We start from the raw sequence: 26,656 nt of genomic DNA, 5'->3' as shown, positions 1-26,656 counted from the left end.
AGGCGCTGCTCTCGGCAGCGGCGGGAGCCGCTCGGCTGCTCTTTCACGGCCCTGCCGTGGGACGGGAGCCGGCTGTACCCCCCAGCCCCACTGGGAGCCGGCTGTGCTCCCGGTCCCCGGGCGAGCGGGCTGTGCCTCCCACCCCGCAGGGAGCCATGAGGTGAGGCGTCGCTGTGCGCGCGCTCGCCTCAGAGCAGCCCCGGGCCCACTCTCCCCTCAGGCGGAGGGAGCCCCCGCCATGGTCATGGTGTTGCATGTGCAGGGAAAGCCGAGAGGCTGGAAGAGGAGCCGGACTCCGGTCCCGGCGCTGCTCTTGGGCTCGTTTCCCGCCGCGGGTCGGCAGCATCAGGCTGCCCTCTCTGATGTGGTCACGGGGCTCTGCGGCGCCGGCTCAGCCGGACGCTGACAGCAGCTGGAAAGAGACTTGGACAGTGCGAGGTCCAGGCCTTGCTCAGGCCTGTGAGTAGTAGGGCAGGACCGACAGTGCGAGTGGCTGGGCCTTTCCACATCCACCTGTGCACGTGTGAGGCTACAGGGAGTGGGAGCTGGGGCTGAAAGGACCAAACCACGGAACTGCAGGGGGGAAAGAAAATCTGCTCCTTACTTGTGTGCAGACAGGTGTTTGTAGCAAGAAGAAGCATGCTACCTCATGCTGCTTCACATCATCAGTAGCTGGTCTCCTTTATTAAGAGAGACAAGATAAGGAGCCACTGGAAAGGGTCCAGCACAGGGCAACAAAGATGATGAAGGGTCTGGAGTATGTGTCTTATGAGGAGAGACTTGCAGGAGTTGTGCCTGTTTAGTCCAGAGAAGACAAAAGTGAGAGGGGATCTCAATACATGTAAAGATCTCAAAGGAGGTTGTCAAGAGGATGGTGCCCAGTAACAGGATGAGGAGTAATGGCTATAAAGTAAAACACAAGAAGTTTCACCTCAACGTTAGGAAGAACTTCTTTACATTGAGGGGGGTCATGGAGTCTCCCTCTCAGGAGACATTCCAAACCCACCTGGCCACATTCCTTTGTTGCCTGCCTTGGTCAGGAAGTTGGGCTGGATGATCTTCAAAGGTGCCTTCTAACCCCAGCAATTCTGTGATTCTGTGCAAATTATCTCAACCACGGCCAATTAAGGCCTTCTCTGCCTCCCTAACAACGCTAATGGTTGTTAATGTTTCATTCCTTTAGTGTTTCTCTTGTAGAAGTAAACAGGGCTTTGGAGTGGGAAGCTTCCTGAATAAATACTGCAGCTGACAGTCTTAACATAAAGGTAAGTTTTCATAGGGGCTGTTTGTCTCTCTGCCGAGAGTAATTCACATGGTACAAAGGGCATCCTTGGGCTCTTACAGCATCCACCCCTTTGCCAGGAGGTAGCAGGTAAGACAATCTGCAGATCTTTGCTGCAGGGTGTTCCTTCTGCTGCTTCCCTGGGCTGTGTTTGATTTTACAAAGGAGGGCAGCAGAGGCCTGACTGTTCCAGGGTTTCCCTGTGCAGCAGGAGCAGGACTGTGGTGCCAGCATTTGCCAGGCTGGAGCAGAGCCGCTCTCCCTGGCTCTCCCTGCAGCAGCATTCCTAGGGGGCAGCTGCCAGCTGCTCAGGAGAGGTATTTAGTTGTTTGTGTGGTGATTTTCTGGAAGGAATTGGAGTAGAGGAGGTTGAGGCCTCTCCAAGACAGTGTTGAAAAGCAGCCATAAATAGAGGAATGGGAATGGGTGCTCAGGGAAACCCACAGTTGCTCCAGGGACTGTGAGTCAGAAAGGAGAGGGGCCCTCATTTCTGATGGATCACAGCAGGAAAATGCGGTTGTTGTTCTGTTTGTCTCACACAGTTCCAAGTGTGATATGCAGCAGCTGTTTTGTAAGGTTTCATTTCCTTTGTCTCCTGCAGTCATCTTGTTTGTTTTTATTCCCTCTCTGGCTGTGCCTCTTCTCTTCTTTAAGAGACCAACTCTTCTCTGGCGGGTTTTGCCCTTTCTGGCCTTTCTATTTTTCAAGTGTTTCTCTTCCTTCTAGTACGTTGTGAGATTTTTTTCCTTCCTCTGCTCTTAGCAGCTCAGCTCTGGCTCTGTGACCCCTTTCTTGCCCTCTGGGGATGGTGACAGTGTGAAAGACCCTTGATCTATGAAGGCCAGGTCTTCTGTGAGCATCCCTGCCAACCTAGGACTTGAGGTTTATGAACAGAGAGAGGATTAAAAGAAATAGTCTAGGAGAGACTGAAGGTCTTCCTGCAGGGAAACCGGGGTGACCCACCTGTGGGGTGGAGAGCCAAGGGCTGGAGCTGAAGGTTGGTGTGTCACTGGCTTTCTGGGACCAAGGACAGGCAGGAGTGCTGTGCCTGTGTGTGGGCAGCTCGCTTCTGCCCTGCCATGGGCACGGACTGGCCTCTGGCGATGGGCAGCTCTGGGAAGAAGTGGGTTGCAGTGGCTGGGCTGGTTGGCTGTCACATGAGTCTTTTTTGGGGGTAGTCCTTTGTTACCTGTAGGGTCTGAGTAATTGGTTTTGTGCTTGTAGGCTGGGATTAGGGCGAGGAGTCTGCATTCTGTCAGAAGGGAACCTGTGATATGGTAGCCCAATGGATTCAGGCTGTTCTCTTGCCTTGTTTTCTAGCCTAGAAGAGCTGCAAATGCTGCCCTGTGGAGAACCCACGACTTGAGGTAGCACCAGGTGAATCTCAGCACTGACAGATCAGTAGGTGACAACGAGGAACACGTGTGGAAGCCACGATGACATGCCTCACCCATCCACTGCTCAGGAAGTTGTTGAGCTTCCCACCTCAGCATGTGCCAGGGCGATTGACTCCGAGCAAGGGTGCTGTCCTCAGTCCAAAGCAGTTGTCTCTGAGGCAGAACTGCAGTGCAAGACCTGGGCTCGTGACTGCCACTGATATGGTTAACTACTGGCAGAAGGTGTTTGACACAAATGGGATCCCCGAAGCACGAGAATCTAGTCAATATATTGTGTCATTTGTCCTGGGAGCAAAAACAGTTAAGTAATAGGAGAAGAATAAAATCTGTATGTGCTTCTCACTTTTTCATTTTGATTGAATCTCTTAAATTTTTATCTCACAGGGAGTAGAACAACTTACCCTCCCTTAGATGGCAGAGAGGGTGAGGTATAGTTTATTACTGCCAGTAGAACACTCAGGGGTCTCTTAAATGCTCTCCTTTGCAGAAGTAACATAAACACCCACCCTGACTTGCCTGATGAAGTGATTCTTAATTTTGCTTATTTTTGTGAATACCAAAAAGTAGCAGAAGAACAGTTGTGAAGGTTTGTTTCTAAACGTGCAGATAGGTTCTTCTGATCACTTTCCAGCTGGTTTCTAGCAGTCCCACGCAATTGTGTTTGTCAGCATCCTGTGTCACCGTGGACAATGCCCTTGGCAGGGTTGCAGAGGACCCCCCCAGTGGCACAAGTGGGCAGGTTTTAAAGTGACTTTGTCTTCAGTTTCAGAGCCTGGATTCCAAAAGTCTCTACACTCCACTTACAGCAGTGCAGCAGGAGCAAATCCAGCAGCTGAGCCACAAGCGGCTACAAAGGTAGGAGCATCCTCTTGTACTTGCTCCTGCGGAGGGCTTTCCTTCAGACTGAAAGCAGCCAGGAGAATGGCAGCACAGAGGAGGCAGCTCAGATGTCAAGTAACTGTGCTGTGTTGGTCCCTCATGGTGCTTCAAGTGAGAGGCACAGCTCCTCCACCTGCAAGGCCACTGTCCAGCTGGTCAGGCCCCAGCCTGTACTGGTACATGGGGTTATTCATCCTCACTTTATATGATTTCATATTGCCACTTGCTGAATTTTAGGAGATTCCTGCCAGCCCATTTCTCCAGAGGTCTCTCTGAAATGTAGCACACCCACCTGGTCTGTTAACTACTCCTCCCAATTAATTCTCTGTGACTGCAGTCATGCCAAGGGTGCTCTCTGTCTCTTCACCCGGATCATTAAGGTGTTACATGATATTGTTCCCGGGGCACTCCACTAGGGATCAGCCTTTCCCTGAGCCTTGTGCTGCTGAAATCAGCCCTCCAAGCCTGACAGTTTAGTCAGTTTCCAGCCCACCTCATTTATCCAGTCCCATACTACATCAGCTTGTATATGAAGATGTTATGGTAGACAGTATCAGAACCCTTGGGAAAGTCAGGACACACGGTTTTGATGCACCGAGCTGTTCATTGTGTCATGGGTGACTATCAGGTCACTCAGGAATGATTTCCCCTTTGTAAATCCATGCTGACTACTTCCAGTCACCTTCCTGCACTTGGTATGTTTGGACACAGCCTCGAGAGCTCTTTGTTCCATCAGTTTTCCTGGTATCAAGGTGAGGCTGACTGACCTGTAGCTCCCAATTCCAGTGCTTGATAACAAACTCATCTGTGGGAAGGGAGCTCCCCCAGCTCCCTCAGCATGCACATGCACATTGCTCATGCAGTTGCTGGCCTTCAGCAGGGGCTGTGGTTAACAATGAGGTAAGCATGGCACGAGAGTGCCTCTGGTCACCCAGTGCAGCCCCAAAGTGTTCACACTCCTTTTGCCTGCTGCAGGATGCCAGTGCAGTACGTGCTTGGAGAGTGGGACTTCCAGGACCTGACCCTGAAGATGAGACCCCCAGTATTTATTCCACGGCCTGAAACAGAGGTATGAATGTGGGGGGTGTGGTGGGGGTGGGCTTGGATGTGTGAGTTACATGACACGATACAATCAGAGCATAGCTGTGAAGGCATCCGGTATGTTGTGAGGCTGCAGTGATGAGGAAATCAGATCACTCCACTTCTTTAAGAATGGGGGTGATTCAAAGCTTGTGATCTGGAACCGATGCTGGTAACCTTTGCCTCCTGCCTCAGAGCGAGGAATGTTGCAAGCTGATGTATCCCTTAATTTCACAGAAACCAATTGCCATTGATGGAAGGAGGTGGCTTTGCCTTCCTTAGTTCTGCTGTAGCAAGGACTCCTGCAAAGTTCAAAACCTCTACTGCTATCTCCTGGTAGCTTAGTGCATAGAGAAATCTGGACATTGTCCAGGGGATGCTGGCAGAACCCTGCAGTAGTAGGAAAACAGTAATGGAATCCAGAGAGCCTGAGTGTCCATGTGCAGGCTGGTAGGAAATGGCACCTACTGTCTGTCTCATGGCTCCTTGATGGTTTCTGCACAAATACAGGAAACTGAAAGGTAAATTCTGACCTGGGCTGGATTTAAATGTGATTGTTGGTCATAAGAATGCAAAGGACAGCCATACATGACCAAGTTAAAACTCCATGTTCCCCAGTGTTCCCACTGCTATGGAAGAGCTTAAGATCTACATGGTGACACTTGCCCTGACAGTAGCCTAGCTTTCAGCACATGGGCCATCTTAGCTAGGAAACGTTCTGTTTACTAGTCTGCAAGAGAGCTTAGGATTTGTGCGGTGGGTTTTTGGTTTGGTTTGGGTTTTTTACCCTCTGAGAATTCGTTTTTCTTCTGAAGCCTGTGTTAACTTTTGGAGATGAAGTGGTCTTCTTACCTTGTCCATTTATGAGTCCCAGAAGCTTAAACCTGTTTCAGTCTAGTAGTCATTTCTTCAATTGTTTGCCTGTTGTAATGTGCAAAAGTTAAACAAAACTTAAAAGACAAAGACAGCCTGTGCTTCTGTTGTGCCTTTGAGGAAGAGGATGCTACTGAAATCATGAGAGGGTTCCAGAGCATTCAATGGGAATCAGCACAGCTGCAACATAGACATGCTTTCATGTCAGCCTGTAGAAGAGTATTTAGAACCAGAGTCTTGGTTTGGTGTGGGGCATCAGCAGCACCTCATGGAGAATCTGCTGGGCCCTAAATCATAGTGCTGACACTTGTGTCCAGAGAGGCTGAGAGCTCTCTGCCTGGTCTGGGTTGATCATGCTGTGGTGATTGAGTTTGGAGATGGAGCTCCAAGGAATAGTTTTGCCAGTTGGAGCCAGCGATGGTTGGCTTTGTTATTGTCAACAGTACTTCTGCTCTGGATGATTCAAGAGAGTATTTCCAACCTTCAAATCCCAATTAGTTCATGGATGCAACAGGAGCATTAAAATCAGGGAGAACTTGTATGTTCTGCAAGTCAAAATATCTGCTGGCGAGGCTTCTTCTGGAGCTGTGCTCTGATTGTCCTCATGCAGTGCCAGGCTCCAAACAAAGGCCTATTGTGTGGAGTGGAAGCTGGGCTGGCCAATGCTTGAGAATGTTATTAATTGAGCTCACATGCCTGATTTTGGTAAAAGCATCTCCACTGGCCCAAACTGGAGTGTGGTGCTGTGGTTGAAACCACTTAATATACCCTAGTGCAAAACTGGAGTGCAAACAGCTTAACCCAAACCTTGTCTCTGGCAAAACTTTGTTTTGTCACTTAACTTCCTATGAAGGCACATTTTTAGCACATTTATTACAGAAGACCAGAAGTTTATGATAATGATTCAGGAATGGAGCTCTGTGGGCAACAGACAGTTTGCTTGTAATGTGCTGGGGAGGTTCCTGTGACAGGAAGAGCCACGGGGACAAGATCCAGCGATTCAGCAGCACCTGGTAGGACACGGCTGCTTCCAGGAACTGTGTCCTGTGTGTAACCTGTGCACAAAGTGGTGTCCAGATCCTTTCCTTCTGCTGGAAGGACAGGCTGGTCATCTCTGACTTTGTGTGATGTGTTTGGTTTCGGGTTTGTCTATGTTTTGTTTCATCAGAGTAATTTTTTTCGGCCTTCACTGGACTTGAAAACTGCAATGGAAATACCTGCTTTCAGAAATGCTGAAGTCCATTGCACCTGTTGCTTTCCTTTTGTTTAGAATTTGTCTGCAGTGTTCTTAAAACCAGCAGTGCTGAAACTTTTCACCAAATAAATTTCTGTAAATAGTCCTTGTTCTTTAGGAAGCAGTTAATTGTTATCCCAGGTTCAAGTTTATCTGTGACTGCACACACAAGCCACATGTCTTGTTTTGGCTGAGAAAATGTGACTCCCTAAACTGACTCATTAGTGCAGATACACAGGCAGCTTCAAAATTAGCTTCTTAATGTTATGTACGTAGCTTCTGCAGGTGCCTCCTGTGTGTTGATTCGAGTCTGAGAAGAAGGGGAGCCATGTTTATGACACACATATTGTTCTCTGCTTGCAACAGGAGGGTTATGACTCCTGCTTCTGGTGCCTTGGTAATGACATGAAATTAAACACAGCATGACTCAAACCACGAGCATTGTTTCAGGCCTGGGGACAGAGACACACGCAGAGAGAGAAGCTTCCTTGTCTGCTTTATTCTGTCCTGTGTGAAATTTGCCCCCGTGCTTATTTAGTTCTCTCTGGTAGATGAGCCCTCTCCTTTTCTCTCCCTCCGGGAATATTTTTTCAGCACATGTGGCTTTGTTCTTCTGTTCCATGGGAATCGTGTGGGGAGGGGACAGGCAGCCAAAAGTAGGGAACTAGCTTTAAGCTCTGGCCTGCTGAGAGGAAAGCTTTGGACTGGCTGCTGCAAGTGCTGAGTGGGTTTGTGAGGGTCTTTGGAATGTGGCATCCTTCCAGCTTGCCTCCTGCAGCACCAGAGCCAGGCTTGTGCACTGGGGAATGTTTGGAGCAAAGTTATGGGGTGTGCACAATGAATTATCTTTGTGAGGTGATTACTGGTGTGATGTCAAGGCATCACTGTCTCAACACTGCTCCCTCACTGTTAATGGAAAAGAAAGACCTTTTCCCAAAGCAAGTATTTTTTTTAACTTCTAAAATTTTAGAAGGCCTTGCTTTGGGAGAAACGGGACAAAGAGGAGGAGAATTCAGCCAGCCGTGGATACGTCATTCCTGTTTTGTCCAGGTGACTGCAGGCTCTATGAAGCCTCACCATGGCTTCCTTTGGGAAGGGCTCGGCTTGGTCCAGGCGTTCTCCGAGGGCGTGATGTGGGGTACGCGGCACACCCGCCTGGTACACCCAGAGGGCGCTCCAGGCTCAGGCTCGCCGGGTTCCTGCCGGTTCGGTTCCCTATCAGTTATCCCAGGATTTCTGGTGGTCCTGAGAAAGCTTATTTGATCAGTGGAAACAAAAATGGCCATCTCTTGTGCCTCACAGCTATCGATCCGGGCTCCTAGCAGATGGTGGGAGCAAAATGACAAGAGAAAAGGTGGGTGTTGAGAGGTCCTTCCTTCTCTTGACAGTCAGCAGTTAAGGGCTGTTCTTACCAAAGCTGGATTTGGGGCCATCCTGCTTCATAATTGCTAATGGATCTGTCCCCCACTAATTTGTTTAATCCTCTTTGGAGTCTGTCTGTGTCTAACCTCCCTGGCATCATGTGAGAGCAAATCTTGTATCATACGTGGGAAAGGTGTATTCTTTGCTTCCAGTGCTGCATAAAGGAAAACATTTAGTTTTTACTGTATAACACTTCAATCATTCACCACAGCATTTGTAATTTTTAGTTATGTCTCTATCTATTCTTTTTCTACCTGTAATTTTTAAGCTTTTTTGCTTGTTTCCCAAAATAGGTTGTTTCTTTCCCACAATAACATGCTTGAAACCTGAAGTCAATGCTGTTAACTTGCACCTGCCTGTGGAATGGCATTCATTGTGTGGGGTGTTCTGTGAAAGCACTTGAGTCAAAGATTGGCTTAGAGAAACCTTTCATGAAGTTTAACTTCTAGCTAAACATAATCATTAACCTTTCAAGAAGGTCCAGCACACAGAGAAGGGAGAATTTTCCCTTCCTGACCTGTGTATGCAAATAAACAGATTGCAAGGTGGGCCCTTTCTCTCTCCAGTGTTCTATTTCAAAGCAGTGACATATTTTCTGTTCCAATCAGGGCTGAAAGGAGCCCTTAGATGCAGAAATGTCCTTTCATTTCCCTAATTTCTTTAACACAGATGGATACTTCTTGGAAAGGTCTAAAGGTCACACTGTCTAGTGAGTACAGTCATTAATCAAGAGTCAGGAGATTGGCTTTTTTTCATAATTTTGCCTCTGACCAGTTGTCTCTTCAAGGGAAGGCTGCTTCCCCTTTCTGTGTAATGGGCTTCCCAGTTTGGGAAGTGAGAAGGCTAATAGTGCTTTGTCTTGACATTAGCTTAAGGTCCTTTCTTGAAATATGTGTAGACTTGTATAAGGTATATTAAACATAAATGCAGTAGAGCATTATTTAACAAATCAAAAATTGACTGCTATCTGTCAAAATATAGCTGTAAGCAAATGTGCTTAAGTTGGAGCATTGCTGTTGTGGCCTCACAGATCAGATTTTGCCCGTATGATGGGCAATACTTCAGCAGTGTGTTGGAGGAGAGCAGTATTTTCTGCAAGTGGGCTGTGGCACAGAGGCTGGGGATTGGAAATCATGAAGGGAGCCTGTTATTGCTGCAGAGCAATTGGAATTGCCCTTTGAGCTAGGCATAAGTGTTTAATGGGATCATATAGAGAGAAACAAATAGAGCAGCCTGTGCCTTGTGGCTGAGGGACTTGTGCTGCCAGAAGGGCTTGGAGAAAGATTTGGGATCTCCAGTATATTAGGAGTATTGGCTGACCAGGAGCACATGCTTTCTGCTGCTCAGTGGGCTGCTGGGATCCTTGCATGTGGGACAGGGGAGTGCCCATGTGCATGTAGCAGCATTAAATAATGAGTATTGCAGCAGTGGAATAGCTGCAGAACTATTATGTCCAGTTATGTTACTGACTGCTTGAAGAAGAAGTGGAAAATTAGATTTGGAGAAAAAACAGTATGTGAATTAATAGCTTGGAAAAGTCTGCCTTGTTGTTAAAGACTGTCTAGTTCATCAAAAACAAGCTTAGGGGTAAATTACCTGGCACAGACAGCAGAAATTTGAAAACTGAAGTCCCTCTGTTTCACAGATAAGTGTATAATAAGCACTATAACTGCAGGCCAGAAGAAAAGGTGCACATCTCACCAGACAGTGTAATGAAATGCTGAAACAGCTTAGCAAGAGTCTGTTGCTGGCCACTTGAAAATCAGGACAGAATGTTTTCCCCAGACAGATTTCTTCTTGTTCAAAAGGAAAGAATGGAAGAAACAGGGCTGTACCTGGCTGACTGGTCAAGATGAACTGTGGTGGTAGTTTCTGCTGGCTTCCTATGCAAGAAAACAAGACCCTGCTAGTGCACAGAATTACTTCCAAATTGGTAATTTTCAGGACAGACTGAAAAATGGAAATTTAAAGATAAAATTTGCTGAAGGCAGTTCTTTTAAGACATGCACAAACCTGTTTCCCAGGTTAGCTTACATAGACTTTTTTAATATCTTCTCACACATCTCTCTGTTGTTAATGCCTGTATTTTGGGGGGTTTTAATCTCCCTGTTGTGATTGAAAGAGGCTCCTGTTTCCATGTGTTTTAGCCGAGTCCTGTAGCTCATCAGTGAAAGCAGAATGTGGGACTAGAACTGGAGAAAATCTATAAAATCGCTGTAACAGATGGGACTCAAGGAGATTCCCACGTGAGGGAAAAAAAATTTCATTTCCTCCCCCAAGCTCTTTTCAAACATCCAAGTAACTAGAGCTGGGGATCAGCAAGCTAGACTAGTGCATCTGTCCAGATGCTGTGTCTGGCAGTGGTCAATACAAGTATCTGCAGAGAAAGAAAATACCTTGCTTCTGGAGAGGCGTGCCTGGATAGAGCTCTGTGCTGGACACCTGAAGTATGGTCGGTGTACAGTGACTTGGATCCACTCCTGCCCCTCGGGCATGGCTAAATTTAGATGTGACAGCTGTGGTGATGTCTCTTGGGCACGAGCACGTATGGGTTGCTGCCTGTTGGTAAAGTAATTTCTGGGTGCTGTCACAGCCTCTGCTCCAACAGATGAAGCAGCACATGGCATGTGCCCTGACACATCAGGAGTTGCTGCTGTGTGACCTCAGCCAAACCCCTTCCTCAGTGTTAGGTATGCTTTGACATGTTTGTTTGTCATTGCCTAAAGCCACCCTTTCTTTCAGGATTAGTGGCTCCCCTGCAGTTATTCAGGTGCTTTGATTCCCATACATTTGTAGTGGAAGTTCATGGGCTTTGTGCAACATTGGGTTCAATCCCCGCATGGGCCATTCACTTAAGAGCTGGACTCAGTGGTCCCTTCCAACTCAGAATATTCTGTGATTTTTCTCTTTCCTACTACAGTGCCGGGGAGAAGAGCCCAGGACAAAACCCCTGCCTGCCCACGAAGCAGTGGGGTGGCTTGGAGGCTTGGTTTTGGAAGCAGGGTATGTGGCAGGGATATTCTAGGGCCATTGCCATGGAGTTGGGTTTCCAGCTTGGCTTTGTGGTGTTTTGTCATGTGCTGATTAGCAGCCAAGTGGGTAAACAAGAGGGGAGGGGTGGTTGGGTTAATATCAGATCAGGCTCTATGGAAAGTCCTGGATTCTGAGAACAGAAGTTTCTGGAAAGCACACAAATAAGTAAAACATTCCCAGGAAGTGTGCAAGAGCAGAGAGAAGGTTACCAGGGTTTTCCTGGGTTTTTTGCTTTCCTTGTCCAGTTGACTGACCTGGGAATTTAGAGCCTTCTGCCACCCCAGCTCTTACCCTGGAACCTTGTCTTCCCTGCTTTCTTCTGGGGCGTGGAAAAAGGCTGCTTGTACTGAATGCAGTGGGAGTTTGTGACTTCCACCCTTGCCTTTCCCGTTCCTCACTTCCTCTTGTTTTATTTAGTTTGTCCTTTTTGATGGCAGAGACGTATGATGGGTCATTCCCTGGTGCTGGGCTGTAGCAGAGGATCCCCTGAGCTCTGTCCCTGTGCTCGGCTCTGCAGCTACCCTTGAGCCCAGGAATCTCTGCTGCCTCCTCCCGGCTGTCTCGGGGTGGAACCCGGCTGAGCCTGAGCCGGTTCTGCCTGGGCTGCAGCTCTGCAGCCTCTGTGGTTTGGGTGCTGGCAGCCCCTGACCTCACGCTCCTTTGTGCAGCTGCGGTTCCAAGAAAAGCAGTGAACCAGAGCCCTGGCCACAGGGCAGAGGTGACACCAAGAGCTGTGAGAACTTAGAGGGTGCTGGGGGGCCTTGGGGAACCACACTTGTGGGTGGAAGGGTGCAGTGGAGGCTCAGGGGAAGCTGGAGGTGTTCACAAAGTTTTGCATTTGTTGCACTCAACAGAGAAGATGGGGGAGTTGAACCCAAATAAATGACAGTGTAAACTTAGGGTGAATCTGGCAGTGAAGCAAGACTTCCTGGAATCACAAGGTGAGAACAGCCTGTGAGTGGCTTGGCTAAGAGGCAAAAGCTTGAGAGCCTCTTGAGTGCTGGAAATGAAGTAGCATGAGAAGCAAACGTTTGTGTCCCCTGTGCATGTAAGCACAGGGTAATCACAGAATGACAGAACTGCTGGGGTTTGAAGGGACCTCTGCAGATCATCCAGTCCAACCCCCCTGCCAAGGCAGGGTCACCTGGACCAGGTGACACAGGAACGTGTCCAGGTGGAGTTGGAGTAGCTCCAAGGGGGCGACTTTATGCCCTCCCTGGGCAGCTGTTCCAGTGCTCTGCCACCCTCAATGTAAAGAGTCTTTTCTCACGTTGAGGTGAAACTTCTTGTGTTTTAGTTTATGGCCGTACATAAGATTTACTTCAAGGAAAAGCAGGGGCTACTGAGTTCACTGTTCCATGTGACTTCTGTCTTTTCCTCCTGGCTGTTTGAACCCCTCTGCTCACCCATCTATGGAATGAAATGTGCAGTCTGCCCCTGCATGCAGGTGTCAACAGCTCCATTGTGGGGGCTGCCCAAGCCATGTTGGGGACCTTTCTTCCCTTCCACCTTGCTGCCGTTACTAGCAAAAGCAGGCAGAGAATTTTAGATTTTTTTCTGGTTCTGTTTGCCATTCAGTCCCTTCACTGCTCCCAAAACTGGCTTTTGCTGCAGGAAGGAGCTTCTTGCACAGACTAGGGGAGGAAAATTCTTCAAAATGTTCCATTTCCCCATTCTGACACAATTATCACACTGATCACCACATGTGTGTGTACAGCAGGCTCCAGGATAAAAATAGTTCCGCCAGTACCTGTAGCACTGGTTAGCAGAATTTCTTGTTGTAGACTGGGTTGTAACTGACAAAAATGATTCATACTGAAAGCAATAATTTGAATGTTAATAACTCCACAATTGAGCGTTCATTTTACCCAGTGGTTGGCGTGCTGTGGGCAAATATGGAATTGGGTCACAAAGTGTGTTCTTTTATTTGCCAGTGGAATTTTTGTCATTTCATATCTCAGCCTTCAAAGCTGGTGATCGAACTGGTGGTTGAAATGGCTTTTTGGCAATGTTAGCATTACATTAGTAGGTATTTGTGCTGTGAATCTGTTCAGTCTGAGAAGACATGGCGTGTCCTACCCAATAAAGACCCAGCCTTTGTCCTGTTGCAGTTGTTCCAGTCTCAGTTTCTCTGTGCCAGTCCCAGACACCTCTTTTTAGCACCATTGGCATCTTTGTTGCTTTTCCCCAGCTGTGGTTCCAGTCGGATTCTTGTGCAAAGACTGGGAATGTCTGACTTGCAGGGTGTTTTGTAGTCTTTGTATGAACACTGTAATACTTGGCCAGAAATGCTTCATCTCCCAAGATGAGATTTGAAAGGGGCTCTGCTGTGTTCTGCAAAGTGCTCTAATTTATCGATTTCCAGCGGTGATATTTTGGAGGTGATGGTGTGATTGGAGGAGCACAGATTTTGGTTGGATCATTTGCTAGAAGGTGAAAAATACTGAGAAGAATCTGATGAATACGGTTTCAAAACAATTCTTGATAATTTAATCATTCCTGAAACCTAGTGGCAATGGGAGTAGGATGATTGGACATACTCTGTGTCATGGTTGCTGAATTTTCCTGATTCTCTGCCAGTTGGAATAAATCTTCTTTGCTTGTCAATCAAGTTGAAAATAATTATTCAACCATTTATTGTAAGGAGATACTAATGTCCTGAAAAAGATGCCATTTCTTTAGGTTGTCCCATTATTTTTTATGTGTTTTAATTTTGTACTATTATGGTAAATGTGCATTATGAGAAAACCAGCCTTTGCCTCAGTAAGAATTATCATGAAAGGAATTATCGTGAAATAACCAAGACAATGAGGTAAGGCAGTCAGAAAGCAGGATACAAAGTCTAAGTAATATCAGCATCCAATTTTATGTATATTTTATGTGGTAAAACCTGAAATCGGTCATGTTTAAATAGCAGCTTTGGCAAGCACACTAAAATGCTTTCTCTGTGGAATGTGTAAAGTAGGCATTCCATTAAAACCCAGCAAGCTTGAAATTACTAATGATAAACCTTAAGGAAGTTAATAAATGGTTAGAATAGTTCCAGTGTATGGAAGTCACATTTGGACATTTGTAATCAGTAACTTGTGCTACTCTGGGAACAGATGGTTCTGAGTTACTGAGGAGATTTCCAGGAAATGTTTGTTAAGTGCCCAGAAATGGCTGATATTTAAAGAAGTGATTTAAAAGCCAAGCAGAATTTTTTGGGTGCCTTCTGTGGTCTTGGAATCCTCAGCACCTCACCTGCTTCGCCAAAGCAGCTGCGGTTGCAATCTCTGGCTGTCTGCAGTGCCCGAGTGTTTCCAGACTGATTCATCTGGAGCTCTTGGCTGAATGGCCAAAGTCACATCTCACAAAAATGGGTAGATAAGGTGTTTATTTTTCCCTTTTGCTGTCTGAGTCCTGTAATAGTTTCCTCCAGGTTGGGAGCCTGTGAGACTGTTTCCATCCATAATTGTCCAGGAAAGGAATCCCAGAGCAGCAGTGAGGAATTTGTGATTTTGGAGACTGTTAGCCAAACTCCCATATAAGGACAATGCCAGTAATGACATGGTGACCAGGGCAGGGCATTGGGGTGTGGCTCCTCATCCCTGGCTGAGTATATTTAGATATCAGTCCAGAAACTTGCCTGCTCCAGGGATGGTTCATCAAAGCTCATCTACCTGAACACTTCATTTTTATACCTATTTGCATCTCCCTTCCCACTTACTGCACGTGTGGAGTGGCCTGTCATGAAGGATGACCAATAGCTATGAATCTTTTCAGAAATACTGCAACTTTGCACAAGGCATCTCTTATGCTGCACTCCAGTTAGGGTGAGAGGTCCAAGGAAGGGCTTCTGCCCTTATGTACAAGCCTGTCCAGATCAGGCTCCCAACAAAAGCCATTGTAAAGTAAAAGAAAAGCTGACCTGCCTGCCAGGACTGGTTCCTTTTAAATATTCCATCTTATGCCAGTTATTTTTTGTAAATGTTGTTAAACTTTCTGGATTTACAGGAGAGATCGAAGGGCAGCCCTCTCAAGTGGAGAATCCTAACCACGCTGGGAACACCTAGGGCAGCAAGGCCTTTGGGTACTGTTGTGCCCTGAAAGCACAAGGATGGGAGGGAGCTGGGAGGACCTGCTGAGCTGCTGATGCACTCAAGGTGTTCATAAGGTTTCCATCTTGAAGTTTTCTCCAGTGAATAACAAAGGAAGTTCATGCTGCAGTCAGAGGGAGGCACATGTGTGCTTTCTCTTATATTTCATTTTCACAAACCTTAGAAATTTTTGAGACCCCTCCTGCTGTGTTGGATTTTATATAACATGGCAAAGGGATTTAGAAAAGAAAAGAGTGATGGGAGGGAGGAGGCAGCAATGGCAGAGCTGCATACAGATCCAGGAGCATGGGTGAAAATCTTTTCTATGTGACTTTATAGCAACAAAGTGTAGTAGGAGTCCACAATCTGAAATCCATGCAGGGAGCTGCTCATTTGGATCATTTAGTAATTCATTGCCTTGGCTTTTCATCTCCACACTGGATTATTGGTTTAGATGCTGTTAGGAGCTGTGCAACTGCCTCCTGGTCACCTACCCTATAGACACTGTGTAGAAATCTTGAGTTTTGAAGCTTACAAATTCTGAAAGCCAAAGTTTTGGGGTAAATAAAATGATGTTGCAGAAGCTAATGTGCTCCAGCTGTCTGGTTATTGTTTTTCCCAACAGTGCTGTAAGATTTCAGAGGGTCTGGGAGATTGTATCCTGAGGATTTGGTTACTAATCATAGCATCCTGTGGGGCAGATGGAGCTGAAGTGACTTCTGGCATGTCAGTTCCATTGCTACCATCTGTGTTTTTAAAATTAGCAACAAAAATACATTTCACTGCGTACAGAGTTGAAAAATTTAAACTTCAGTCCTCAGATCACAAAGGTGTGAGTCAAAACATCTCCCTTGGTAATTTTGTTTGTTTTTTTAGGATCTTGTCTCTTTAGTTGTGGAGGAAGAATTTCAGAGATGTGAGAATTCAGCCCTATGTTTCCCAGTTCCTGTTCCTCATCCTGTGATCCTGGAAATAGGCTGTGGCTCTGGAGCAATTGCTCTGAGTCTGCTCTGCAAACTGCCTCAGGTGAGCTCCCTTCAGTACTCCTGCTTCAATAGGTGCCTTTGTTAGAGGATAATCCCACTCTGCTCATCTTTGCTGAGATGTCACAAACTTCTCTGATGGGACTTTGACAGCTCAGGTCTCTGACAGTCAGGCTCTGTAAGTTCGTAGTAGGTAGAGGAGAGATATTTGGGAATTGCTCCCTCTCCCCATCTGTCTGCAGGAACAGCAGAGACATAATCAGAATGAAAGAAGTGAATATGCTCATTCTGGAGCTGCTGCAGCTCACTATTAATCACCTTACCTTGAAGCACTGGTGGGTGCTGGTTTTAGAAACTAACCTGGGCTGAGGACAGGAGGTACTGAGGCATGGGCACACACTCTGTTAGTTGAATTTATGGGGAAGTCATCTCTAAAAACACCTTTCTGTGAATCAAAAGATCTTGTCTCCAGGAAACTGAAGGCTAAATTATACAGGAAAGGGATTATTATAGCAGTGTCAGTACTTGGGATCAATTAAAACAAGCATATCTCATTGCCACAACTGCCAAACCATATTTTTGTAGTCTTTTGTTCCTTAGTAACAACCCACAGCTTCTGAGCAGAGTGAAAAGAGCAAGAAGGGGGCTGATATCTGGGTGACCAAAGCCCTTCTTGCCCCTGATTCTTGTGGCATGTAACATGTTTATACTCTTGGTCAAGAAAATGAGGAATGAATCCAAGGTCTCATTGCATGTGGTTAAGGGAAAAGTATTCCCCTCTCCTCAGAACTGCAGACCAGCCAGTTCCTTCTCAGGAATGAGAATTGCTGTGGCCAGCCCCTCCTCTTAGAGGACAGAAGTAGAAATATAGTAGTAGAAGTATAAGCCCTGCCATATAAGAATTAGAGGTTGATGCCTCTAATGGAAGGAGTGTTCCTCCTCCCAGTTACCTGAGAAGGTTAATACTTGAGCTTCATGACTTCAGAGTATAATTGCTCTGATTTCCTTAGCTAGGAGAAGAGCTTCATGCTCTTTTCCTTGCTTGTTAACTTAAAGAGCTGTGTCAGTCTGCCCCTGTAACTCATAAAAGTCCTTTCCTAGCCCAGACTGCTGTGCCCAGGGAAATAAGGAGCCTTGACTGATTAGAATTAATGGTAGCCACACTGACAGCTAAGTGGAGTTACACTCTGGGTAATCTCCTTAGTGTTTGAGGTAGAATTTGGCACGAAAGTACTGGGTAAACAGCAGCAACTTTTCATTTATGGTCTCAGCTGTGTCCTTCACCTTAAGGGTGAGCTTCATGTGTGTGGGTGCTGGCCTGGAACCATGAAATTAATCCCCTTAGGAGTGATAGCAAATCACACCATCATCTCCAAGCAGTTTCTTCAAGCATGTGTTCTCTGTGTAAATCCATACCAACATCTGTGCTTAAAAAAACATTGAGCAAAGCAAAACCAAGTTAGGCCTTTGCCTGTGGTTTTCCCAAGGTGGAATGGAAGGTCAAACAAAGCTTTAGCTGTGGAGCCCTGTCTCTTACCACTATGCTGGAGAACTCTAAAATACTTGACAAAGAGTCAAGTACATGCAGTCAATACAGGCAGTGAATGTGGTCTAAGGACTGCAGTGGAGTAACTGGGTAAAAGGTGTCTGCATAGCAGATGGAAAATGCCAGAATCTCTGCCCAAGTGGTTGTGTTAGTGTTGGGAGGGATCCTGTCTATATTAGGGAGAATAAAACCAACAACATGACCTTCCTGCAGCCTGTGCCTAGCCCAGACTAGCCAGTGTTGAGTGCCACCCTTCCAGGAGCAGTGAGGGGTCAGGTGAGGTGAGTCACTGTGCCTCTGTTGTTGTCTGGTCTGGTGGGCTGCTGGCTGTGCTGCAGAGAGCCTTCAGTCACCTTAGTGCCTTACACACATCACTCATGATCCCAGCTATGCCCTACATGCATTCCTCAGGAGCTGCTCCTTCCAGGAGCCCAGAGTGAGCAGTCTCTGGTCGGTTTTGATCTTGCATGTTTGGCAGTCTGCTCGGGAATCTTGATGTTGTAACACCTGCTTGGTGGGGTTTGTTGTTTTTATCTGTTCCAGAGCAGAGTCATAGCCATGGATAAAGAGGAGGCTGCTGTGGATCTCACCAGGGAGAATGCACACAGGTACAAGACCACATATTACTCATTTTTTTGTAAATTATAGTGTATTGAGTTCTCAGTACTTGTACATGTGGTTCATGTTTATCACCATTGGAAACCAGAGAATGTTTAGTTGTTGAACTCCTAAAGTGTGTAACAATCCAGAAAAAAATTGCTCATGTTTACCAGAGTGATTTTCTTTGGCTTGTGAACATGCTTTGCAAAGACAGCAACCTAAGTAAAGCAGTGGTGCTCACATCCTGTTTGTCAAGGGTTTTCAAAGCATTTCTTGGTAACTACTCTTACCCCTGTCTGTGAACTCAGGAAGCTCAGGACTGAAGTAGGAATGTTTATGTCACGTGGGAGGTTAAGGACAGGTATATCCTGAACCTTTCTCTCTCTGGCTCCCTCGATCATGCTTGTTTCTGTCCTTGCTCCTATAGAGATGCTTGCACAGTCAAGCAGCACTTTTCCTCTGATGTGCTGTGTGGTGTCCCTCAGCATCCTCCCTGCAGTCTTGGTTTGGTGGGAATGGTGCTGCTGGATCCCGTGCTGTTCAGACACCTGTGCTGTGGCTGGATGGATGTTCAGAGCTGCTGGCTCAAACACCTTGTGCTGAAAGATGTCTGTCAGGTTGTCCTTTTCCTTCCTAGTGGCTCCACTTGCTCAGCTTTTCTGTCAGATTGTTCTGGCCCATCACTACCACAGGGAACTCCAGAGCTTCTGAGTCTCTGTGGGCTTTGTGAAATGAGCTCCAGATTGCATTCTTGTCCTCAGTAACTGCTGGGCCCTAGGCATTAATTAGAGCCATCTCAGAAAGAATTCCTGTTGCTGTTTCTCATGGAGTCCAGTACAGCTGTGAGTCTCTAGAGGTGCTGGTTAACTGGGATTTCTGTCCACAGACCCACATACCCCTTTTTTCCCAAGCTGCTGCCAGCACTGTGGGGGGGCTACTTCTGGTGCTGGCTGCACTGGGCTGCATCTCTTCACTTCTTGCAACCAGTCCCAGCTTGTGTGTGAGTCTGAAGAGCTTAGTAGGAACAAGCCCTTCCTAAATTGGTTACCTCACTATTACCCTTTGCCTCCTAGCCCAGTTACAGGGAATGGGGAGCAGAGGTTTCATCCTAATGTGTCAGCGTCAAACCAAATTCTGTTGCAATTTTTCATTGATATAATAAAAGCTGGCCAGATCTTTGCCTCCTTTATAATCTATAACTCTGACCTCTGGGGAAAATTGTCTTGCTTATTAACATTGCTTGTTGGCTCAAGAGTGAATGAGGGAGTATAATGCCATATCAGAGAACTTCATAGGTCTCCATGGATATTTTCATTGTGTCTTTGGGATCTTGTCCCTGGCGTGGTGCCCTGTAGCTCTTGGGAGAGAAGCCAGCAGGATAAGCTGTGTTACTTCTTGACTGAACCCAGCTTGGATCCTGTCTGCTTTTCAGAGCTCCCTTATCCTAGCTGTGTTCTCTGGATGCTTAGATGAGTCTTACTGGATCAATCCCAGTGCCAGATCCATCTGGGCACAAGGCACACAGTGCAGGAATCCCTCCCTTTCCTGATGCCTGTGTATCCTGACAGGGCAGGACTGTAGGCCCTCAGCAAAGGGAGTAGAACTTGGGTGTAAGGCCACTGTGGTGGGAGGAGAGAACATGCTGGGAAGATCTTGGCAGTTGTGAATATATGCATATCAGATAAGAGGTGCAATATGTAATGATCTGTTTGTAGAATGTACTGTTCATGAATCCACAAACACACCTCCTAATCTTTCTTCTTTCTGTTCTTGCATCTGGAATTTTACAGGCTGCAACTCCAAGAAAGGATTCACATCATCCACCAAAATGTTTCACACAGTAACTCTTTTCACTGTTACAATCCCCTTTCCCTTTTTGTCTTTGATGGGTGGAGGGAAGCATGAGAGACAGCCAAGGGACCACTCTGGGATGCAGGCAGCAGAAGAGTGAAGTTAATAGAGAAAAAGGTCAGTAAGAAGTGAGGCAGTGAAGCTTTTCCTGCAGAGATTTCCAGGGCAGATTATCAACTGAGAGAAGCCCCTGACTACATCAGAAGGTGAATTGTTCTTGGCTTTATGTGTCCCAAGGTTGTGTCTGAGCTGGGAGTCCAGGTGCTCTTTACTGTTGCTGGGGAGAGGCAAATATATACAGAGTGTAATTCATTCCATGCTGACATGGATGCTTTGGATAAACACAAACATGCCTGTCTCTCCACTGATGTTAGAGGGAGCCCAGATATTTAGCTTAGATTAAATGCCCAACCTTACTCAGCTGAAATTAGGTTAGTTGAACCAGGAAAGGATGCTTTTCTTCCCCAGAGCCAGCTGAAACCAGTTAAAACTAACATTTGGTGGGGCCTATCCAGTTAGGTCGATAGTGCTTGGCTGTTTGTTAGCAGCTGTGGAGCCAGGAGCTGCAGCTGTGGGTTCATTAATACACCTTTGTGGCACTTGTTTTTGACACTCTGCTATCTCTTATAGCTGAAAGCTGTGTGCCAAGAGGCTGCCTGAGGGCAGTGTCATACTCATGTGGTTACATGAGATCTGATTCAGGGCTGGCCTGTGTCAGACAGCAGCAGGAGTGTGGGGAGCTGCTCCTGGTCTGCAGAAGAGCAGCCCATTGTTGTTTTTGCTGAGGGGCCCTGCAGCTCTTTGGAGGTCCTGCTACAGTTCTGTAAGAGGAATGGTGTTCATCTGGAAAGCCAGTCTGAGCTCCCACTGAGGTCTTTGTGGGCTCTCTGAATTCTGGTTGTTGCTTTAGATCCAGGTGGGCACAGAGCTCCAGGGCATCAAGCTCCTGTGATTTTTAACATGTCCTGCTAAGCAGGCTCTTGATGTGAAAAAATGATACTTTGCCTGTGCTTTCCTTTGTATTATTCTTGCATTCCTGGGACAGGGAACAGGGCAGGCTGTTGCAGAAAGAAACAGGATAAAATTTTATTATCACAAAGCAGAGCCAAACACATTTACATGTGCCTGGAGACAGTTTCCTGGGGAGGGTGTTGACACTGAGCTTATAGGGAAGATGCTGTGCTTGAGAGCTGGTTGTGATTCTTTTTCTTTTCTAGGTTCTGCCAAACAGCTGCTGCTCTGGGGCCCCATAGATGTCATAGTCAGTAACCCCCCATATGTTTTCCATGAAGACATGGCTTCCTTGGATGCAGAAATCCTCCGGTAATCAGACAAAGAGATTTTTCCTCTCCTGTTTGTCAAAGCAAGGTTTTCTGTCTGCTTCCTTATACTGCACACAAAACATGCAAATGTAATATACACGTGCAAAATGTAGGTGTGTTTATTTGGGATATAATAATACAGGCTTGCTTTGATACTGCTTACAGGCCTGAAGCAATATGGAAGTGTTTTAAAGGTTTATTAAAATGGAAAAAGCACAAAGTTTGAAATTAGCAAGTTCCCAATCCAAAATTGATTGTCATGCATGTGAGGAGAAAGTCCTGCCCCCACCTCTGTACAAGATGTGCCCCAGAGCAGGTTCTGATAGCTGAGCTTTCTGCACCCCAGCTGGCTCTGCTGGGTTAGCCACAGTCTGATCTGGTGGTTGGCATGGTGGAAATCAAGCAGTGATCCCTTGCTGTACAACCCCCTCACTCCCTGGCCAGCTTAGAGAGAACAGACCTGTGTTTGCAACTCTGAGATCCCAGCTACAGTTGGCTCCTAATTTTCAGAAATACTTCAGGGGATGTCTTCTGCTTGTGCTAAATGTGGGGTTTCTCAGCCCAGTGGTAGCTGCCTTCTCCCTCCCTGTATTTCCCATAAAAGGGGTGAGTGCTGTCACCTGCCCTGGGAACACTGGAGTTCAGGTGTGTTAGGGGCACTTTTCTCCTTGGGGGTGTGGGGTGATGCATTCTCAAGGGCCACAGGAATTGCTGTCAAATGTCTTTTTCTTCCCACACCCCAGCTATGAGGACCTTGATGCACTGGATGGGGGAGATGATGGCATGAGAGTCATCAAAACAATTCTGGCTTTGGCTCCTTCTCTTCTGAAGGTTTCTGGGTAAGCACTACCCTCTTTTGAATTTCATGTCTTTTATCCATCCACTTCTGTAAGTTCTGTACTTCTCTGTATAAAAACAAAACAGATAGAAAATAGTTGCAAAATTGTCCCCTCATTGCTCCAGTTGATAATAGCAGTTTACAAAATGTCATGTGTGTAAGCAAAATTAGCTTGAAATGGTTAGTAAAGGGATATGAGCCTTCCTTGGCTGTTGGTGGTGTTTCCTGGTCATTAGTGAAGTGAGAATCTTTTAAGGTCAAAGCAGCAACAAAAAGAACATGGAAGAGAGCAGCTGAGAAAGAGAGTGCAGAAAGCAGGGGAGCTTTCTAAGGAGAATAACTGATGGAAGGAGAAGCAGTGTAGAACTCTTTGAGGATGGATATAGATCTCTGCTTCCCTCCCACCCTTTAATTATGGGAAACTTGTTTGTTGTGCCAGTATACAATGCTGAATATCCCAGGAGAAAGAAGATCAGTCAGGGATAGTTTCTAAAATGTTAAATTTCTCCATGATTAATATTCAAGACTGATTGTTCCTATTATCTGTCATGTGAGATCCATTTTGAAGATCAACATGCTGATACCCAAAAGTACTGTTCATGTGCCAGGGCATTCACACATCGTGTTTGATATTCCTGACATTTGGCCAGCATAAGGTCATTGAAAATCTGCTGTTTTGAGAAGAAGAATGGGAATATTGAGAGGCATACTGCATGCAGAATTCATTCCTCATGCTTTGCATGACCACAAGAGCAGAAGATGCTCCTCAGAATTTCCCAGCAATAGAGACTGGTCCTGAGGGGTTGTTTGTTAAGATTATTGCTTTTCCTTCTCTTTTTGCTTGTTTAATAAGGTGGAGCCCCCGTTGAGGAGGGGAAGTTTTTTAAGGTCAGAAATGAGATCCATACACAGCTTGTAGTTAGCCTGGTGAATTTGTAGGGAGTATTCAGTCTGGGATATTTTAAGAGTTCTCAGGAGAGCATTTGATGGGGTTTGGCCTGTGTCCCTTGCCTGCTAAACTTGTCCCTTGCTGTGCTGTCCCAGGCTGTAACCAGCTCCATCAGTGCCTGTGAGCTGGGGTGGTTCTGTTTTGTCACGGGAGGGGACATGGGGAATGAGCCAGTGTCATAAAGCCTGGCAGAGATGGAAATAGCCCTGCAGTGTCCAGGCCTGGCCCTGGTGCCCTAACTGAGGTTATTTGATCAGTTCTGTGTAGGCCTGAATGCTGGTGTTGTTTTCATGGCTGATTTATGGAGACATTTACTGTGGAAGAATGTGTGTACTGACTTGTACTTCGTGTCTCTCGCTGCTTATGCACAGAGGGACTCCAGGCTGCCAGGCCAGTGCTCAGTGTTCCTGCAGCACAAAACCTCCTTCTGTCCTTAAATCTTTGGGGGTTTCAGAAACACAGTGCTGGTGGTATCTCTGGGTGGGCTTCAGAAGGTCTCACTGCATCTCAATACAAGGCTTTAACTGCTCACACAGACAAGTACCATGAGAATTCCCCCCAGGATCAACACTTTCTCCCCTGAAGGAGGCAGCTGGGATCTGCATCTTAAATGGACAGCTATGACCTGGTTTAGGACTGTTGGATTGCACTGTGTTTACTGACCTTTTCATTTCCTGCACTGGTCAGAGTCATACAGAAAGAAAGATCTTAATTTTTATCAGTTTAGCAACCTAAATGTGCACCTCTCCAGTTCTACTCCCAAATGTGTCTTTTCAGGAGTGTATTTCTGGAAGTTGATCCCAGGCATCCCGATATGGTGGAGCACTGGCTACAGGCACACCCAGACTTACTGCTCACCCTCCATGCCATTCACAAGGACTTCTGTGGCAAGTCAGTCTTTTTTTGCCTTCAATTTTTTGCAGATTTTGTGTCCTTTGTAGAATATGTCCCTGTACCTTTACATATCAAATGAGTTCAGCCAGAGAAGCTTTACGGCTGAAGCCAGTCTTTGACAAAATAGGGGCTCCCTGGTAGTATCTCAGCCTTCTGCTATCCTGAGACTGCCTGGCAAGTGTTTGAGTCAGAAATTCTGACACAGGTGAGCATTTCTGATGGGGTGACTGGCTCTGGTGGGGTCATTGCCATTGGAAAATTGCTGCTTTTATAGGATGAAAGTAGAAGGCACATTGTCCCTAGTGAGACTCAAAGCTCTGGTCTTTCTTTTTCCCACAGGCCTAGGTTTCTGCACATCCAGAAACAAAGCAGCTGACAAGTGTGTCAGAAACAACTCTCCTTGCAGGATGCTTTTTGCTCTTGAGCCTGGCTGAACAGCTTGTTGAAAACTTCTTCTGCCTTGTGAAAAGAATCTCCATTCCCCAGAGTGCTGGACTCTCCATGCAGTGACAGACCCCTCATTTCCTCACACAAATTTCATCCAGAGATGCAGAAGTTCAGCTGAGCATGTGGAAGTGTTTCACCTTCCTCAGGGAACTGCATGAAACATTATGGTCTGTTCTGCTAAAGTGACTCAATCATCTCAGGACCCAAGACAGAAGAGTTCACAGCTCCAGATTAAAAATACAGCTTCTCAACGTGCCAGATCACCCATTTGGCCTAGAAAGAATTTAATTTTTTTTTCAATTGGCCTTGAGATGCATTTATATAGAATGTGGCCAGATGGGATGATGAATCCAAACTCTGGCTTATGTTGGCACAGGGATTTGCAGGTATAACAGGACATAACTGATGTGCACATTTCAAATGCAGTTCTGTTCCAGGATCCTGGTGCTCCAATAGCAAACAGCCTTTGTTTCCCACTCCTGCTGAGTGATTGTCACTGAAGGATCAGTGCACATGTTACAGAACCTGAATTTACAGCCCTTGACACTTGGTGGATGCTGCCAGAAGCAGTCACAGCATTGTAATAAAGATAGTGCTTCAGATCAGGCTCCTTCAAAGAATTGCACTGCAATTATTCAGAGATGCTGGCAGACCTGAATAAACATCTGGCACCCACACATTGCTCTGATAGTAATAGAAATGTCTACATTCCATGTGAGGCATTTAATTGCAAGACTTTACAGAGAAGGCCAGAGTCACTACTCCAGTTTTGCAGATGGAGAAGTTGAAAAACAGGAGGTGAAATGACCTGTACAAAATTGGACAGTACTGGAGTAGGACCCAGTCTCTTGACAGGCGTGGGAATAGCTGATGTCTGTCTCTTTGGGAAGGATGACTCAGACTAGGGCTACCTGAAACAGCACTGAGAGAAGTGCCTGAAGTGGACAGTCAGCATCATGTCAGTATAAATAATGGCAGGATTAAATTCAAGCTGCTGCTTCCTGTTGCTGTGTTTCCCGTGGTGCAAGTTCTCTTCCAGACCATAGCTAGCCAGGGAAGGAAGGAAGGAAGGCAGGCAAGACAAAGAAAGGATCTGGCCTGCCAGTCCAGATGGAAGCAGTTGCTGGGCCAGTGAAGGTGAGCACTCAGGAGGGTTGGGAGTGTCCAGACAGGGCCCTGCTGTGTGTGTGTGCCAGGGAGGAGCTGTCAGGCTTTGTCCAGCTGACCTGGGACTGCACAGCCAGAGACACCAGGCAGGACATGCAGCAGCAATCTGAGTCTGTTGGAAGGCTGCAGCAGGTTCAGAGGGTCTTACATGAGCACTGATATATCTGCTCCCTTTCCCCTCTGCCTCTCCCACACTCTCACTCCTCAAACAAGTCTTTCCTTCACCCCTTTAACTCCTGAACATCGGCCCTGCTTTCCCACAGACACCTGAGCTCTCTGTGATGAGCCAGCACTTGGGGTTCCAGCTGGAACCTCTCCCTACTCACAGCTCTGTTCACAGACTGGTCTTTTACCCATTGTACATCTCACACTACATTTATCCACCCCAGTAGTTTACCATGTCCTGTATACTCTTTACTTGAATTTGTGAGTCTGCTCTGGCTTGCAGTACCTGCCCTGGTTAAACACAGTAGAGGAATCTGAGGAAGGAAAGAACAAAAATAGGTCAGTTAAAGTGCATTTGAGCCTAGGTTTGGAAATAGTTTCAGTACAGCTGATTTCTGGCCTCCTAGAGTGTTGTGTGGTTGTGGATTTTTTTTTTTTATAGTAATTTTTAAAATTTAGTTTGTCAGACTCTGTTTAAAAATTAAAGAAATGAGTTCTCAGATTTCTTCTGGGTGTTAGCAGTGTTTGTGCATGAAACAGAGCATTATACACAGCCTGCTTCTGCAGGAGGCCTTAAAGCTGGATAGTCCATGGGCTGATGGGAATGTTAAACAG

General features: G+C 46.5%; 1 protein-coding gene across 1 annotated transcript; it reads left to right on the top strand.

Moving 5' to 3' along the window:
• The first annotated feature begins 28 nt into the window (after nucleotides 1-28).
• Nucleotides 29-26,289, top strand: HEMK1 (HemK methyltransferase 1, mitochondrial release factors N(5)-glutamine). Its single transcript, XM_082289062.1, has 12 exons — nucleotides 29-160; nucleotides 1,184-1,265; nucleotides 2,603-2,979; nucleotides 3,443-3,534; nucleotides 4,534-4,627; nucleotides 16,156-16,305; nucleotides 18,352-18,416; nucleotides 20,199-20,248; nucleotides 21,477-21,582; nucleotides 22,325-22,420; nucleotides 24,146-24,259; nucleotides 24,602-26,289. The coding sequence occupies exons 3-12, from the start codon at nucleotides 2,719-2,721 to the stop codon at nucleotides 24,636-24,638; spliced, it is 1,065 nt and encodes a 354-aa protein (XP_082145188.1). The 5' UTR covers nucleotides 29-160; nucleotides 1,184-1,265; nucleotides 2,603-2,718; the 3' UTR covers nucleotides 24,639-26,289.
• The last annotated feature ends 367 nt before the right edge of the window (nucleotides 26,290-26,656 follow it).

This window comes from Coloeus monedula (genome assembly GCF_965178545.1).
Source record: "Coloeus monedula genome assembly, chromosome: 11".
NCBI lineage: Eukaryota > Metazoa > Chordata > Aves > Passeriformes > Corvidae > Coloeus > Coloeus monedula.
The sequence above is the reverse complement of the archived record's forward strand: the minus strand, read 5'-3'. Positions and strand labels throughout refer to the sequence as shown.

Bases quoted from the DNA above. Each gene is read 5' to 3' on its own strand.
- HEMK1 (XM_082289062.1), top strand. From the start codon at position 2,719: ATGACATGCCTCACCCATCCACTGCTCAGGAAGTTGTTGAGCTTCCCA. The intron at 2,980-3,442 runs GTTAAGTAATAG...CTTTGTCTTCAG, and splicing joins TTGTCCTGGGAGCAAAAACA to TTTCAGAGCCTGGATTCCAA. The intron at 4,628-16,155 runs GTATGAATGTGG...TTGTTTTTTTAG, and splicing joins TTCCACGGCCTGAAACAGAG to GATCTTGTCTCTTTAGTTGT.